This window comes from Nicotiana tabacum, chromosome 11 (genome assembly GCF_000715075.1).
Source record: "Nicotiana tabacum cultivar K326 chromosome 11, ASM71507v2, whole genome shotgun sequence".
NCBI classification, from domain to species: Eukaryota; Viridiplantae; Streptophyta; class Magnoliopsida; order Solanales; family Solanaceae; genus Nicotiana; species Nicotiana tabacum.
Genome location: NC_134090.1, coordinates 160,984,090 through 161,002,064, shown reverse-complemented (window position 1 = coordinate 161,002,064; position 17,975 = coordinate 160,984,090). Strand labels below are relative to the sequence as shown.

The following is a 17,975-nucleotide window of genomic DNA, read 5'->3' as shown; positions in this document are numbered from 1 at the left end:
ACTAAGCAATAAGAAATCACGTAAAGGCACATCAACAGGCTATAAAGAAGCAGTATTAAGCCAGTGAAAGCAATGAAATAGTGAAAACATGTAAAGTCACCTTAGTTCAGTTTAAGCTTCTTTAAAAATGCCTTTTTAACAGGTAAGCAAGTAAATGACAGGCAGCTAGAAAAGATAAACACATAAAGAACCGCCCCTCAGGCATAATACCGACAGAATCAGCCCATCGGGCAACACATGGAACAGCACCAGCCCCTCGGGCTATATCTCATTTCACAATGGGTACCCGCGCTCACTGGGGGTGTGCAGACTCCTGGAGGGGCTCCTTACGACCCAAGCGCAATATCAAGTCATCTCGTGGCATAATCAATAGGCTCTTGGCCTAATATAACCAAGCCACCTCATGGCGTACAATCTTAGGCCCTCGACCTCATAATCATAGATCAGTGTATCCTCACAACACAGGTCTTCGCCCTTACTCAGTCAGAATCTCATAATCCACTCGGGAAACAGTAAAATATGATGCTCAACCCAAATTATCATTTAAAATATCATTTAATGTATTAAAATAGAGTAAACATGTTGAGTTATGAAAACAGTAGAATATAGCATGACTGAGTACAAGTACAAAGTCAAAATAGTGAGGAAATATCAGTAGAAATTCCCTAAGGATCCAAATAGTTGACACGAGGCCCAAATATGGTATTCCACCCAAAACATAATGATAGCAAATAGTTTTCAATCAAATAGCGGTAAAACAGTCATTCGGGACGAACTAAGTCACAATCCTCAACGGTACACGACCCTACGCTCGTCATCTAGCGTGTGTCACCTCAATATAGTACAACGATGTGAAATTTGGGGTTTCATACTCTCAGGACAATATTTAAAATCATTACTCACCTTAATCTGGTCCAAACTCTAGCCCCCGACGCCTTTGCCCCTCGAATCGGCCTCAACTCGCGTCGAATCTATCAAAAATCAGAATCACAACGTCAAAATATGTTAAAGGAACGAACCCTATGCGAAAATAATCAATTTACAACATAAATTCCGAAATTAACCAAAACCCGACCCCCGTGCTCACATCTCGGAATTCGATAAAATTTACATCAATAGATTTCTTATCACCCCACGAGTTCATACATATCAAAAGTCCCAAAATCCGACCACAAATGGCCCCTCAAATTCTCAAGTCAAGGTCTCCAATACCAAGCCATAGTTCCCAATTTTGAACCCTTAATTTCCATAATTATAGCTCAAATTTGTGAAATATACCATAGAAATGAGTTTTAGATTCACAAATCTTATCTCCAGACGTTATCCCTGAATCCCTTTTCAAAATGCTCCAAAACTGAGTTGAAATGATGAAGAACAACTCAAAAATCGCGAAGGAATTCTTTTATACATTCTAGTCGAGGCTTTTTGCACCTGCGGCCCTTTTACCGCTTCTGCGATCTAGACCATCGCTCCTGCGGTTTCCAATTACTTGACTATTTCGGCATCTGCGGTTAAAATATCGCACCTTCACCACCGCAAGTGCGCCTTCTCGATTGCTTCTGCGAGACCGCACATGCGGTCACCTAGCTGCATGTGCAGTTATGACTGCAATGGAACATCTTCAGCTGCCAAACCAACTTCCAAACTTTCCGCCAACCATCCAAAATCACCTAGAGGTCCCCGGGACCTCAACCAAAAGCACAAACACATCATATACCACTATTTTAACTTGTACCAATCCTCAAAACATCTCGAACAACATCGAATCAACAGAAACACATCGGGTTCAAGCCTAAGGTTCCAAAATCTTTCGAATTCCACTTTTGATCAAAAAGTCTACCAAACCACGTCCGAATGACCTGAAATTTTGCACACACATCCCAAATGACACAAAGGTCCTACTGCAACTCCCGGAATTCCATTCCGACCCATATATAAAATCCCACCTATCAACCGAAAAACGCCAAAATTCCAATTTTGCCAATTCAAGCCAAAATCTACTCCGGGCCTCCAAAACACATTCCGATCACGCTCCTAAGTCTCAAATCACCTCCCAAAGCTATTCGAACCATCGAAACTCACATTCGAGCCCTCTAACACATAAGTCAATATCCGGTTGACTTTTCCAACTTCAGCTTCCTCTAAAGAGACTAAATGCCTCAAACCTCACCAAAACCTTTCAGAACTCGAGCCAACCAACCCGATCACACATAGAACTGATAAACAAAGCAATAAAAAGTAGAAATGGGGGAAACGAAGCGGTAACTCATAAGACGACTGGTCGGATCGTCACATCCTCCCCCTCTTAAACAAATGTTCGTCCTCGAACGAGTCAAGAAACATACCTGAAACCTCAAACATGTGAGGATATCTGCTCCGCATCTCCCGCTCGGTCTCCCAGGTAACCTCCTCCATAGACCGACCTTTCCACTGCACTTTCACTAAAGCTATATCCTTTGATCTCAACTTTCGAACTTGATGCCCCAAAATAGCTACTGGCTCCACATCATAAGTCAAATCATCATCTAACTGAACCGTGCTTAAATCTAAAGCATGAGACGGATCCCCAATATACTTCCGAAGCATAGAAACATGAAATATCGGATGCACACTCGACAAGCTGGGTGGCAAAGCAAGCTCATAAGCCACCTCTCCAATCCTCCGAAGCACCTCAAAAGGCCCAATGAACCGAGGACACAATTTACCCTTCTTCCCAAACCTCATAACACCCTTCATGGGTGAAACCTTCAACAGAAACTTCTCACCAACAATGTAGAACACATCTCGAACCTTCCTATCAGCATAACTCTTTTGTCTCGACTGCGCTGTACGAAGCCTCTCCTAAATTACCTTTACCTTTTCTAAAGCATCCTGCACCAAGTCTGTCCCCAATAGCCTAGCCTCACCCGGCTCAAACCAACCAATTGGAGATCTACACCGCCTCCTATACAAAGCCTTATATGGAGCCATTTGAATACTCGACTGGTAGCTGTTGTTATAAGCAAACTCTGCAAGTGGTAGAAACTGATCTCATGATCCTCCAAAATCAATGACACAAGCACGCAACATGTCCTCCAATATCTGAATAGTGCGCTCGGACTGCCCGTCCATATAAGGGTGAAAAGTTGTGCTCAACTCAACCTGATTACCCAACTCTTGGTGTAGAGACCTATAAAACTGCGAAGTAAACTGAGTGCCCCTATATGAAATGATGGAAACTAGGACACCATGCAAACGAACAATCTCCTGGATATAGATCTCTGCCAACCGCTCTGAAGAATAGGTAGTACACATAGGAATGAAGTGCGCAAACTTGGTCAGCCGGTCCACAATCACCCAAATAGCATCGAACTTCTTCAAAGTCCATGGGAGTCCAACTACAAAGTCCATAGTAATCCTCTCTCACTTCCATTTTGGAATATCCATCTGCTGAAGCAAGACACCCGGTCTCTGATGCTCATATTTCACCTGCTGACAATTGAGACACCGAGTTATAAATCCCACAATGTCTTTCTTCATTCTCCTCCACCAATAATGTTGTCTCAGATTCTGATGCATCTTTGCGGCACCCGGATGAATGGAATACCGCGAGCTATGGGCCTCATCCAGAATCAACTCCCAAAGCCCATCCACATTGGGCACACAAATCCGGCCATGCATCCTCAACACCCCATCATCACCAATAGTCACATCTCTGGCATCATCGTGCTGAACTTTGTCCTTAAGGACAAAAAAATGCAGATCATCATACTGGCGCTCTCTGATGCGATCATATAAGGAAGTCCGAGAAATCACACAAGCCAATACCCGACTGAGCTCTGAAATATCCAACCTCACAAACCGATTGGTCAAGGCTTGAACATCAACTGCAAGAGGTCTCTCCCCAACTAGAATATATGGCAAACTCCCCATACTCACCGCCTTTTAGCTCAAAGCATCGGCCACCACATTGGCCTTCCCGGATGGTACAAGATAGTAATATCATAATCCTTTAGCAACTCCAACCATCTCCGCTGCCTCAAATTGAAATCCTTTTGTTTGAATAAGTGTTGGAGGCTACGATGATCAGTAAACACCTCTCAAGGCACACCATACAAGTAATGCCTCCAAATCTTCAATGCGTGAACAATGGAAGCCAACTCCAAATCATGAATGAGGTAGTTCTTCCCATGGGGCTTCAACTAGCAAGAAGCATAATCAATCACTCTACCCTCATGCATCAATACACACCTAATACCAACTCTCGAAGCATCATAATACACAGTATATGAACCTGAAGCTGATGGCAAAACTAACACTGGAGTTGTGGTCAAGGCTGTCTTGAGCTTCTGAAAGCTCTCCTCACACTCATCAGACCATACAAATGAAGCACCCTTCTGAGTCAACCTGGTCAAGGGCGATGCGATAGATGAGAATCCCTTAACAAACCGACGGTAATAACTTGCCAACCCAAAAAAGCTACGACTCTCTATGGCTGAGGACGGTCTGGGCCAACTCTGAACTACCTCTATCTTCTTCGGATCAACCTTAAGACCCTCACTGGACACCACGTGCCCCAATAAAGCCACTGAACTAAGCCAAAACTCACACTTAGAGAACTTTGCATAAAGTTTCTCCTCCCTCAATCTCTGCAACACAACTCTCAAATGTTTCGCGTGCTCCTCCCGATTACGCGAATATACCAGAATATCATCAATGAATACTATGACTAATGAGTCGGGATAAGGACGGAACATGTTGTTTATCAAATGCATGAACGCTGCTGGGGCATTGGTCAGCCCAAAAGACATCACCAAGAACTTATAATGACCATATCAGGTCCTGAAAGTCGTCTTAAGAATATCTGAGTCCTTGATATTCAACTGGTGATAACCTAAACAAAGATCAATCTTGGAGAACACTCTCGCTCCCTAAAGCTGGTCGAATAAATCATCAATGCGAGGCAAAGGATACTTGTTCTTACCTGTTACTTTGTTCAGTTGCCTATAATCATTGCACATCCTCATAGAGCCATCCTTCTTCTTCACAAATAGAACCGGCGCACCCCAAGGCAACACACTAGACCGAATGAACCCCTTATCAAGGAGTTCTTAAAACTGCTCCTTTAACTCCTTCAACTCTGTTGGTGCCATACGATACGGTGGAATAGAAATGGGTTGAGTGCCTGGTGTCACACCTCCTTTTCGTCCGCGCTACCCCAAAGGGACGCAGAGGGAGTTTTTCCAATTAAAGGTTAATCAAAACGAGATTTTAATTAAAGATTCAGAGTTGCCACTTAGGAGATTTATGGTGTCCCAAGTCACCGGCTGAATCCGAATCGAGGGAAAGATTGACTCTGTATTACAGTCTGCGAACCAGAAATTTGAGTAAGGAATTCTATTAACCCGGGAGAAGGTGTTAGGCATTCCCGAGTTCTGTGGTTCTAGAACGGTCGCTCGACTGTCATATTCGGCTTAATTATCTGATTTTTATACAATCATGAACCTATGTGCAAATTTTAACTTTTGACCGCTTTTATTGTTATCCTTATTATTTTAACGGAGAATTGCAACGTTGTGAAAACGTATCTCGAACCACGTCACATCAATATACCCGTGGTTATCGACACATTTTGACTCTGTTGAGATTTGGATTTGGGTCACATAAGTGTGCACCCGAGTTTAAGAAAGTAAATTATTAAAGGCGCGCCTAAGCGACTAGCGTATCATCATTTTGGGGAAGGCCGTGAACTTTCGCTAAACGGCCCATCCCGAAGTCTAAGGAATTTTATAAACACTTATAGAGGGCCCCGCAGCTTATGTATTTCATTTGCCGAGGCTCGTCTCATTCATTAAAAAAGAATTGCAATGTCATGGAAATGCATCTCGAACCACGTCACAATCAATGTACCCGTGATTATCGACATATTTCGATTTCGTTGAGATTTGGATTTGGGTCACATAAATGTGCACCCGGGTTTAAGAAGGTAATATTATTTTGAATACGCGCCTAAAGAGACTAACGCGTTGTTATTTTGGGAAATGGTCGTGAAACTCGCTAAACGGCCTCTCCCGAAATCTAAGTATTTTTATATATACAATTATCAAGGGCCCCGCAATCTAGGTGCTTTATTTGGTGAGGCTCATTTCATTTTTATTTTAAAAGGGTAAACCTAAAGCAATTTATAGTGTTCTACTTAGTTCGTTTCTAAAATAAAGGAGGAGTCCTAGTTAATTATATGGTTTAAGAGCTTTTACAATTGGGTCATGAACACCACCCATTTAAAATCAGAACCTAAGTACGCAGACGGGCATGGTTATTCACCAACCTGGGCCCAGGTCCGAACGAATGTAGTGTTAAAAACAGGACCTGGGCCGTCTTATTCAGGCGCGGAGGCCCAATCCGCCTAAATACGGGCTATCGATCTCTTTTCGACAAAACACATCACCCTTCCGATTTTAAACGAACTAAACACTTAATGAAACTTACTTAAGTTATTCCATGCATATTCAACAATTTGCCACGCAGAAATGTGAAGTGATTATATCTAATTAAGTATATTACTACAGGTTTTAGAAGAGCAATAGTTAGAAAGAGGTAATTTAGATGTTTATGCTTAATCCTAAACTCAAGCCATTGATGTTACAATCAGATTGTTGTATTAATTAAATAGTCTATTAGGCCAGATTCTAACAGACATGCATTCGAAATACACTACCTAATAATCAAGCTAAAACAAACCAAATATTATTGATTACAGCTATACATTCGAAATGGACAAGAGCAGATACATGATATAAAGTTCATTCGAAAGTTCATAGATTAAACCATTACAAGAACTGTCCAGTTATACATCCCGCAGACATTTACATGATATTAATGAGTGAGATATCCTAATATACAAATCAGTAGAAAACTAGATCAAACTTAAAGCTTCAAATCTTCATGTATATTCATGCTTGTGTTTTCAGCTTACAAATGACCAGGGTTACAGCTGTGTACCTGAAAATGGCAATATAATGAGAAAAGAAAGAGGCCAGCAACAACAATAACTCGAACAACAACAGCAGTAATCAATGCCCAGTAATATAGAACAACGAGTAGACCCAAGTGATAAACCAAAAATCCAGACGTGTTTAAAACCAAAAAGGATTACCAAGACTGACTCAAAACCAGCCTGAGTAAGCCCAAAATCACTAGGAAATCAACCAAAAAACCTCTAAAACTTTCCCAACCAGAAATCAAGCTAGAAACATGCTGTCGATGCCCCCTTTTTCCCTCCTAAAAGAAGGCGAAATCGGGTTTATGACATTATGGGCAAAACAACTCTTATTCCCCTTTCGAGGACTCGGGATATGGAATTTGAAGAGTCGCCACCTAATGATTATAGTGCATTAGGACACTTAAAAAAAGGATTTTGAAAGATAAACCAGAGTTCGGGTAAGGGCTTGAGATTATCTCGAGGGGAAGGTGTTAGGCACCCCTCAAGATCTACTAGTGTGGTTCCCGACCGTGCTTAGTTATGACTTTAAGAATATGAATAAACAAGCAAAATTTGCACATAGGAAGTGTAGACAAGTTGAAAAATTTTGAAAGAAGAAAGACACAAGTGATTTTGAAAAGAGAAAAGCTTAGTTGAAGAAAACACTAATTTAAGAAAACATTGATAACTAAAGAAGGAGAAAAGGGGTCCTAGGTTTAAATATAATATGAATCAGTTTGGTGCAATACCCAGCAATCATTATCGCACGAGATATTAGCGCACCGTCATCATCTCCATATTCTACCCTTCCCACCCCGTTAAGGTATTTAAACGCGATTAGTCTCGTTTTACTTATTGCATGCTAGTACCTATCCCAACCTATCAGTCCCGGGGTATTTGGACTTCTAATCCTAAAGGGAGGAAAGGGATGGAGGCATATATGGAGCTTAAAAGGATAAAATACTAAGGCGTCAGTCAAAACAAATAACAAATAAGCGGGGCATAAAATAAATATGCAATGCTCACATAAAACCCCGTAAATCACATAGCAATTAGTTTAGCATGTCTTGCATATACTGATTTGGTCTTTAATTGAAACTTAAACGGCGGACGGATCAGTTTAACACATAGAATTAGATAAAAGGTCTGCATTAGGCAACTCGGATCCAATTGTCAGGAATTGAAGTACTTTAAATGAATTATTTAGAAAGTACTGATTTCAGAAAAAGCCTAATGCAGAAAGGATTAAAACAGATAGTTGAGATTGTAGAAATTCGGAATTAACTTTGAAATCAGCAGATTTGAAATATAGTAGAGTTATGAAAAAGAGTTTCGAAAGTAAAGTGACTTTAAAAGTAAGAACAAACTGAATACTGTTTTGAATATAACAGCTTCCTAAGATGAAAATTTAAGCAGCAGATTGAAAACCGTTTTAGCAAAGAGAGATTCAAGTTTAAAAAAAGAAATCGAGAATTTTGCATACTTGTAAGAGTTCTAGCAATAAACAGATTAGTACAAATTTGTTGAAAACGTTGAATCCAATTTCCAGATTATTGCTTATACAGATTAGGCGAGTTTGAACCCTGTAGGCAGGATATCTATACCTGTTATCAAGCCGTTAAGAAAAAAAATGAGTATTTGATTACCCTACAGTTTGCCTAACGTTTTCATGCATTTCCTATAGGCATGATTTCTATGTGCAACGGGTTATTCGATTATTAGGTCCTATAGGCAGGATTTCTACTGATTTGCGATATTAAATCTTATAGACATGATTTCTAAATGATTGAGTTAAAGGAATGTAAAGGCCTATAAACATGGTCTCTAGGTGATTGAAAGCATTAAAATCCTATAGGCATGATTTCTACCCTTTAACTCATGCAAGCAATATAAACCCCTCCCACACCCCTTTACTAATATTCCCCGAGTTCTTTTTACAAGATTATTACAGAACCAGAAGAAAGAAAGTAAACAAAAATACATCACAGCGTACAACTAGATTCGAGCAGCCTAATTCAATCTTAATGCCCAATAACATGTCTTTCACCAAATCCGGATTCCAGATTCCGAGGCCTTCTCTTACTCAGAATGTTTTCAAAGTTCCAAGGAGCTTCAAGAACTCTAGGAAATGCTTAACATTCTGAATAATTGATATAATAATAGAATAGTGCAGTGTGGAAGTGCCAACCCTCAGGCATCCAAGTTCAGAGGGAGCTCTAGGGTCCCAAAGCACGGCTTACCCAAGTGCAGTAACACAAATAGCAGAAAAGAGAGGGAAGCTTTGAGTATGTGTGTTTATTGAACTCTAATTGTTCGTGTGCTTGAAGAAAAGGAGTGGGATATTTATTGTTTGAAAACAGGTAGTAAGTAAGGTAAAAATAATTCAGTATCAAATCAGAATCAATCAGGAGAAGGGACTTCCTTTAATTAAGGAGTCGACTTTGAATAGTAAAGGGCGGGGTTTTATTTAAGGAAAGAAAATCAATAACACATTGTGCAATAAATGGTAAATACATAAGAGAAGTTCTTCAAATACGCGGTTCAGGTAAATAAGGTAAGAATAAAATCAACTAACACATAGTAAATCAAGGAATTAAAGATTCGAACTCAATACTGAATCAAGTCAGAAAATAGATCCAAATTAGACAAGGGAAGAATCAAATAAGCTCACATAATAGTAGTCTGAAATCAATTCCCAAAAATTAGGGTTACTTTGAAAGGAAAATGTTTGACTATAAAAGATGCATAAACTTAAACATGCAGGGCTAAGATTAAACAAATCGAGTAGTCATGCAATCAAAAGTAGAAGAACATAGCTATGAGAGAAATCAGAATGTCTTGCAAAGCTTTAGAAAGAATCAGAGAACATGAGACGAATTTTAGAAAATTAGGGTATTGAAAGTAAACAAGAAACAAAAATACTCGCACACAAGTAGTCTGAAAACCCCAAAAAATCTTGGGTTTCTTCTTCGCAGATGAAAGCATAACGAATCAGGCAAAGAATAAACTCAGAAAGTCCAAAGAACACAAACATTCATGGAAGCATAATGAAAGAAGAGACAGTAAAGAATTTACTCGAATACCCTAGAAGAAATTATAGTACAGAAAATACCTAGAAATCATAGTGAAAACACTTAGGATTTACGGTGAAGCCAAATAATGTAAGAAATCACAGTAGAACAAGTAAAAATCACAGAAACCCTAAGTTTTGAGAAGATGAACAGGTTTTGAAAGCAAAAACTTGAAATGATGTAAGAAATACTTTGAGAACCTCATAAATAGCACAGATCTAAAGTAGATCTAGAGAGAAACAAGAAAACCTCGAAATGGCTTAGGGTTTCAGAGAAACCCTAAAAGATGAGAAAGGCCTGGAAAGGGGCTGGTCCGAGTCGAACGAGTCAGAGGTGAACTAGTAGTGCTAGGACACACCGAAGGTGAGCCGGAAATGGCCATAGAACCTAAATCGGAGGAACTTTGGGCCAGGGTCTTCAAGGTCGGACCTTGAAACTTCATGCAACAGGAGGATAAGGGTGAGTGGGGGTAGATATAGGTTACACAGGGCCTGGGAAGCCATGATTTCCGGTGGAATGAGGTCAGAGATCAGCGGAGAGGGCTAGGGTTTCAGAGGGTGGTTGAGAGCATTTTGAGAGACGAGGGGATACAAGGGCGGCTCATCTGTGTGAATGATTACGGTTAGGGGGTTGATTGGGTTAAAAAAGGAAAGGGCCAACGGGGGCCGTTGATTAAAACAATCAACGGCCCTGATTTAAGATGGGATCCGGGCGGGTTCATTTGATTGGGTCTGGGTCGGGTAAAATTCGAAATTGGGTTGTGTAACTGGGCTTGATTGGGATCAGAATTGAGGCTATAATTGAAAGCAAATGGGGCTGAAATTTAAATAACCATTTTTCCCTTTTGAATTTATAAAAAATAGTAAAAGATGTTTAAAAAATCAAATTAAAAGTACTGAGTTAATAAGAAATGCATAAGTATTAATTTAAAAAATATTAGAAATGATTTTGTGATTACGAATGCTATTAAATCGAGAAATAGGCTAAAATTGCAATTTCATGCAATTTTAGTTTTAAAATACCAAATGGACTTGTAAAATTAGGCAAAAATCATGTAAATTATATTTTGTGTAAATACGAGAATAAAATAAATTATTCGCCAAAATGACAAGTTTTGGGAGTAATTATTGGTTTTTATAGTGCAAAATAGGCCATAAATTGGTTTTAAAAATTTGGGAAAATACCAAAGCCTTTGGGTGTGCTTGTATATGCATACACATGCTATTTTGATAGTATTTTGAGTATAAAAATACGTAGGAAAAAATTGGGTATCAACAGCTGCCCCTCTTTACCCGAGGAGGATGAAAGAGTTGTCGGGTAAAGACAAGATGGCCAATTTTGACCGGAAACGGCGATTGTAAAAAGATTTTGACCGTTCTATGGTTTCTGAGTTGCCTACATATCCCTGGTTTTACAGGAATCAGGCCATATGTAGTTCAGGAACCATTGGCGGAATATGCTGATAGAAATTTAAAAGAATGGTCGCGACGGTCACGTTTGAGAGGGTGCTTGGAATCGGATAGGCTGCGGAGAAATGGAGCGGGATTGCTGAGCCAGCCGTGAGCCAGCCGGAGTACCTGCAAGTGCATGATGTGCATATATATTTGCGTAATTTAAACGTGATGCAAGTTCCCGTTGGACCATGAATGTTTGTCTTCGGACGGTTAGGATGATGTCATCAGACTATGATGTCCTAGGCCATGAAGATCATAAAAGTAAAGATTCGCAGGCCATGAAATGGTGTTCTCGGGCTATGCAGATGGTGCCTCCGAACTATGACGCCTTTGAATAAGTTGGCTATTTTTCAACCCATGAGAAGGTGGCAATCTTTCAGCCAAATGAATGCAAGGGTGGTGATTTTTCAGCCAAGGCGAGAATTTAAAAAACAGGAGGCGATATTTTAGCCGAAGCGAGAATTTAAATAAAGTGGTGATATTTCAGCTATGCAGGATGGAGACAGAGCTTAGTCTCGAAAGGCAGATAGATAGCCTTATGCAATATGGAGGTAGAGCTTAACCTCGGAAGGCAGAGAGTAGCCTTATGCAAAATGCGGATGGAGACAGAGCTTAGTCTCGGAAGGCAGATAGATAGCCTTATGCAATATGGAGGTAGAGCTTAACCTCGAAAGGCAGAGAGTAGCCTTATGCAAAATGCAGATGGAGACAGAGCTTAGTCTCGGAAGGCAGATAGATAGCCTTATGCAATATGGAGGTAGAGCTTAACCTCGGAAGGCAAAGAGTAGCCTTATGCAAGAAATGCAAATGGAGACAGAGCTTAGTCTCGGAAGGCAGATAGATAGCCTTATGCAATATGGAGGTAGAGCTTAACCTCGGAAGGCAGAGAGTAGCCTTATGCAAAATGCAGATGGAGACAGAGCTTAGTCTCGGAAGGCAGATAGATAGCCTTATGCAATATGGAGGTAGAGCTTAACCTCGAAAGGCAGAGAGTAGCCTTATGCAGAAATGCAGATGGAGACAGAGCTTAGTCTCAGAAGGCAGATAGATAGCCTTATGCAATATGGAGGTAGAGCTTAACCTCGAAAGGCAGAGAGTAGCCTTATGCAGAAATGCAGATGGGGACAGAGCTTAGTCTCGAAAGGCAGCAAGATAGCCTTATGCAATATGGAGGTAGAGCTTAACCTCGAAAGGCAGAGAGTAGCCTTATGCAATATGGAGGTAGAGCTTAACCTCGAAAGGCAGAGAGTAGCCTTATGCATTAATGCAGATGGAGACAGAGCTTAGTCTCGAAAGGCAGCAAGTAGCCTTATGCAATGCAGAAATGTAAAGAAACGAACAGTAGTAAGTTCTCTTAGCTGATAGATGATTGCGCTATCATGACTGCTGGGAAATGCTGGGTGTAGATAGTAGACTTTTGCGAAATGAGTGATTGCTTTGAGAGTTTCAGAGTGGGTACGTTTTGCTTTTGCGGCCTGAATTCTGGTGGGCGGTTTGCGCTATTAAGACTGTTGGGGAGTGTCGAGTGCGGATAGTGACCCTCTGGAGGGTTTTTTATTTTGAAGAGCAAATATACTTTGATTCGTTGCTTGAATTCCTGCATCCAAAGAAAAATTGTGAGTTTTATAGGGGGGAGGTTAGTTCGTATCCTCCAGCTCTTGGTGTCGTGTATCACGGAGGTAGCGTTGCTAAACGATGCGATCCAAATGATATTCGGGCATGACCTAGTGAATATAAGGCAAGTGCATGTATATATAGGTAAAAAGAATTCCTTGATTATTTCGGGATGAACCAACAACTGCAACGTGGTTCAAGACACGGCAACCTCGCTTGCTCCGGAATTTTGAGAGTCCTCCTCAAAATTTTGCCCCAGTTTACTGGGTTGGAGCTGCTGACGGCTGTGCTGGATGACTGAACGCTAAGCAATCCCAGAATTTTGAGGGTGCTAATGAGAAAATTGACGACTGACTTTGGAATTTTGAGGGTCCTCCTCAAAATTCTGCCCCAATTCCAATAGCAGGGGGAAAGATGGAATTTTTATTAAAATATGACCGAACCCATAGGGCTACCTACGTATCCCCTCTTAAACGAGAATCAGGTCAGGCGTAGTTTAAATTACATCATAAAAGAAAAGTATATGATCAAATGTAGTATCGCTTTACTGCGTCTGCGTTGATAGGCTTCGACCAGACTTCTCCGTCCATTTCCGCGAGAATAAGGGCTCCTCCGGTTAGAACCCGATGCACCATATACAGACCCTGCCAATTAGGAGAGAATTTCCCTTTGGCTTCATCTTGATATGGAAATATCTTCTTCAACACCAGCTGTCCTGGTGTAAACTTCCTTGGCTTGACTCTCTTGTTGAAGGCTCTGGACATTCTATTCTGATATAATTGACCATGACAAACAACGTTCATTCTTTTTTCGTCTATGAGGGCTAACTTCTCGTAGCGACTCTTGACCCATTCTGCATCATCTAATTCTGCTTCTTGTATGACCCTTAAGGAAGGAATTTCTACCTCGGCGGGGATGACCGCCTCTGTACCATAAACCAGCATGTAGGGAGTGGCCCTAGTTGATGTGCGGACCGTGGTACGATAACCCAGTAAGGCGAATGACAATTTCTCATGCCACTGTTTGTGCTTTTCGATCATCTTCCTTAGTATCTTCTTGATGTTCTTATTGACTGCTTCTACAGCTCCATTCATTTGAGGTCTGTAAGCCGTAGAGTTCTTGTGTTTAATCTTGAGAACCCTGGCTTTGACTTGCTTGGTGACTTCTTGTTTGATTTTCAAACTCATGTCTGGCTTGAATTTTCTGAGTTTCTGTTTGACCGGCGGGCATGCCGGATCTGTCGGCAGCTTGTGAGCCACAATGGATGTGCTGAGACCGGTCATATCATCATACGACCAAGCGAATATATCCTCATATTCTTTCAAAAAATCTGTGTATTCTTCCTTTTCTGATGGTGACAAGTGTACGCTGATACGTGTTTTCTTGACATTTTCTACGTTCCCCAAACTGATGACCTAAGTTTCGTCTAAGTTAGACTTGGGCATGTTCTCGAAATTTTTGACCTCCCTGACAACCTCTTCTGGTATCTCATCCTCTTCTGAGTCTATATCCTTTTGTCGTACTGTCTCGTTGCAAGTCACAGTCGTTGGTTCATCATCAAGATATGTAATAGTAATGCTGTGTAAAATAAGGTAAATGGTAGAGAAAATAAATGAGAGCGAAACATAAAGATAAACTTGGAAAATGCTTTTTCATAATCGTTTAAAACATTGAAGCTCTTTTCAAAAGTAAAGAAAATGCGGAGAAGTAAAATCAACTAAAGTAAAGTGTGATGCAGATGCGTCGTTTAGCCTTGCTACCCCGAGGCTCTCCGGGCACTGGTGGTCCTGATTGACCAATTGGCGAGGTGCTCTCCTTGGTTCATAGCTTGAATGGAAGGGCCTTCCTCCACTTCCTCCTCGAAGATAGTACAACAATCCATATCATCTTCCAGAAACATGTTCTTTATTGCTGCTAGTGCCTCGTCTTTCTCTGATCCGTACGAAGATGTCAGCTGGCTGAAAAATCTGCTCCAACTGAGGTATAGGGTGCTCCAGCGGATGGTATGGTCCGCGCCATGGGGGTGACCAGTGGTTGAACTCCTCCCAAGTGTACTCATACCTTAGGCCAAAAGTGGTACCGTGCTTTTTCAGCTTGATAGGTTTGGTGATACCCTGCAGGTTCTTACCAAGTCCTTTTCTGGGTTCATACCCGCTCCAATTCAGGATGCTCTCAATTTTGTTATCCCACCACTTGTCTTTGTCTATGGCGTTGACTCGCTCGATGTGATGGTATGTTTCTCCAACGATTTTCCTTCTTCCTCCGATCATCGGGATGGCCTGGCGACTATATATAGGGTTGCTACCGTCGCTATGAATGATTACTTCCTGATGATTCCATTCAAATTTTACAACCTGATGCAAAGTTGATGCCACAGCCCTAGCGGCGTGGATCCAGGGTCATCCTAGCAACAAATTATAGGATGCTGGTACGTCAATGACTTGGTACTCGACATCGAACCAGGTGGTACTCGACTCGACATTGTAGGCATAAGCTAATTTCTCCAATGGTGGACCTCTGAGATCCATCAAAAGCTTTGACACTGATAGCCCCGTCTTTGATCTCGTGCAATCCCTTACCCAATGTCCTGAGAGTTACCAATGAACAAATGTTGAGGCTGGATCCCCCGTCGACTAGAATCCTGGTGACAAAGTGATCCTCACATTGCGCAATGATATGCAATGCTTTGTTGTGACCAAGCCCTTCTGGCGGTAATTCATCTTTATGGAAGGTGATCTTATGGCTTTCCAGTACATGCCCCACCATGTTTGCTATTTCGCCTCCTGTTATGTTGCTAGGAACATAAGCTTCACTCAGTACTTTTATTAAGGCGTTTTTATGTGTCTCTGAGCTTTGTAGAAGAGCAAGAATAGAAATCTGTGCTGGCATTTTGTTCAGTTGCTCGACGACCGAGTACTCTTTGGCCTGTACCTTCCTCCAAAGGTCATCGGGTCCAGTTTCAACAGCCCGCTCGGAGGCATGCTTGCTGGACTCAGCCAAGTGTTCTGGGGTGTATACCCTGCCTGTCCTGGTCATGCCCTGTGCGGCAATCGCTTCCCCAATATATGTCTTTCCCTTCCTTCTAGCCTCAGCGGTGTAATCCCAAGGTATAGCATTTGTCTTGAACGGGGTTACGTCTATCATGGAGACTGGAATTGGTGCCTTAGGAGGTAACACAATAACTTCAAATGGCGTAGGCGCCCTTGGAACTCTGAACTCAAACTCAATTGGTTTTGGCGCCTTTGAAGGTGGTGCTTCAAACTCGAGTGGTACGGACATATTTACCACATCGCCTTCAGAGGGCTGAATCTGGACAACAATGGGATTGAGAGTAACTATTGGCTTCTTAGGCTCATCTCCTTTAGCTATCAACCCGATTGACCCCTTGAGGTCCCAATCATCTTCGATCTCGATCATGTGGATGCCTCTACCCTCGTGGTCAGGTAGAGGGTTGTTGCGGACATTAGGAGCGGGATCCTTTGCTATAATGATCTTGTTGTCAATCAGGTTTTGAATCTTGTCTTTCAACGAGCGACACTCGTCGATGGTATGGCCCTTCATCCCGGAATGGTATGCGCAAGTCTTGTTTGGGTTGATCCACTGGGAAGGATTTTCTGGAGTTACGGCTGGGATAAGGGTAACGTAACCAGCTGCCTTGAGTTTTTGATATAATTGGTCAATTGGCTCGGCTATGGCGGTATATTGTCTGGGAAGTTTGCGGTCAAAGTTTGGTCTAGGTCGAGGGAAGTTTTGACGGGTAGGAGGTGATGGGTAGTGAGAAGGTTGGGAGTTATATGCTTGGTATATAGGTGCGGGTTGGGAATATCTGTGTGAAGAGGGTTCATATGTAGGTGGTGGAGCAGGTGATGGAATTTGGTAGGTGGGAGATGGTGCTTGGTAATTTAGGGTAGGTTGATATGTGAGTGGAGCTGAGGGATAGGTTTGGTACTTCATAGGGAAGTTGTTCCTTTGCGCAACCATCACAGAATTCACATCCTTTTTCTTTGATGAGCCACCAGACTGTAAAGCCTTGTTGGTAGCTTGCAATGCCTCGAGGTTAGTGACCATACCATTTTTGATGCCTTCTTCGATTCTTTCTCCCAACTTGATGATGTCGGAGAACTTTTGGCCCTCTATCAGCCTCTCGTAGTACTACGGGTCCTAAGCACGGATGAAGAACCTGTTCATTTGTTCTTCCTCCAAGGCCGACCTGACCTTAGCAGCTTCTAACCTCCAATGAGTAGCATACTCGCGAAAGGTCTCTGTGGGATTCTTCTTGAGATTCTGGATATAGAACACATCTGGTGCATTCTTAGTGTTGAACCTAAACCGATCCATAAAGTCAGACGCCATGTTCACCCAACTAGTCCATTTCTTTGCATCCTGGCTAATATACCATGATAAAGCATCACCCTTCAAATTCCTCATGAACACCTTCATGCGAATCTTCTCGTCCCTTCCGACTCCTACCAGCTTATCATAATACATTCTGAGGTGGACCCTGGGATCACCTGTACCGTCGAATAGTTCGAACTTGGGAGGTTTGTACCCTTCCGGGAGCTCAACATCTGGCTGAACACAGAGATCTTCGTAATTTAACCCTTCAACACTTTTGTTACCTTCGAAATCTTGGACCCGGCTAGTCAACTTTTTGATCTCAGCAGCCAAATTCTGAATGAGGGTGCTCTTGTCATCTGACTCGATTGCACTGGCGATTAGCTGACTATAATGTGGCATAGTGTCCACAAAACTGGAGTGTTATGGTCTTTTGTGGTGTTTTGGGGCTCAGGGATGAGCAGTGGAGCATTGTTGCATGCGTTGCGAGCTTGTGTATGATCAGGTTGGGCTGGTGGTGGCGGCGGTGGTTTGTTGGTA

At 41.8% G+C, this 17,975-nt stretch overlaps 1 protein-coding gene across 1 annotated transcript; it reads right to left on the bottom strand.

Annotated features, from left to right (window-relative positions):
• Positions 1-15,533: 15,533 nt before the first annotated feature.
• LOC107777901 (uncharacterized) lies at positions 15,534-17,168 on the bottom strand. The gene has a single exon (XM_016598068.2). The coding sequence runs from the start codon at positions 17,166-17,168 to the stop codon at positions 15,534-15,536; it is 1,635 nt and encodes a 544-aa protein (XP_016453554.2).
• Between the last annotated feature and the right edge of the window lie 807 nt (positions 17,169-17,975).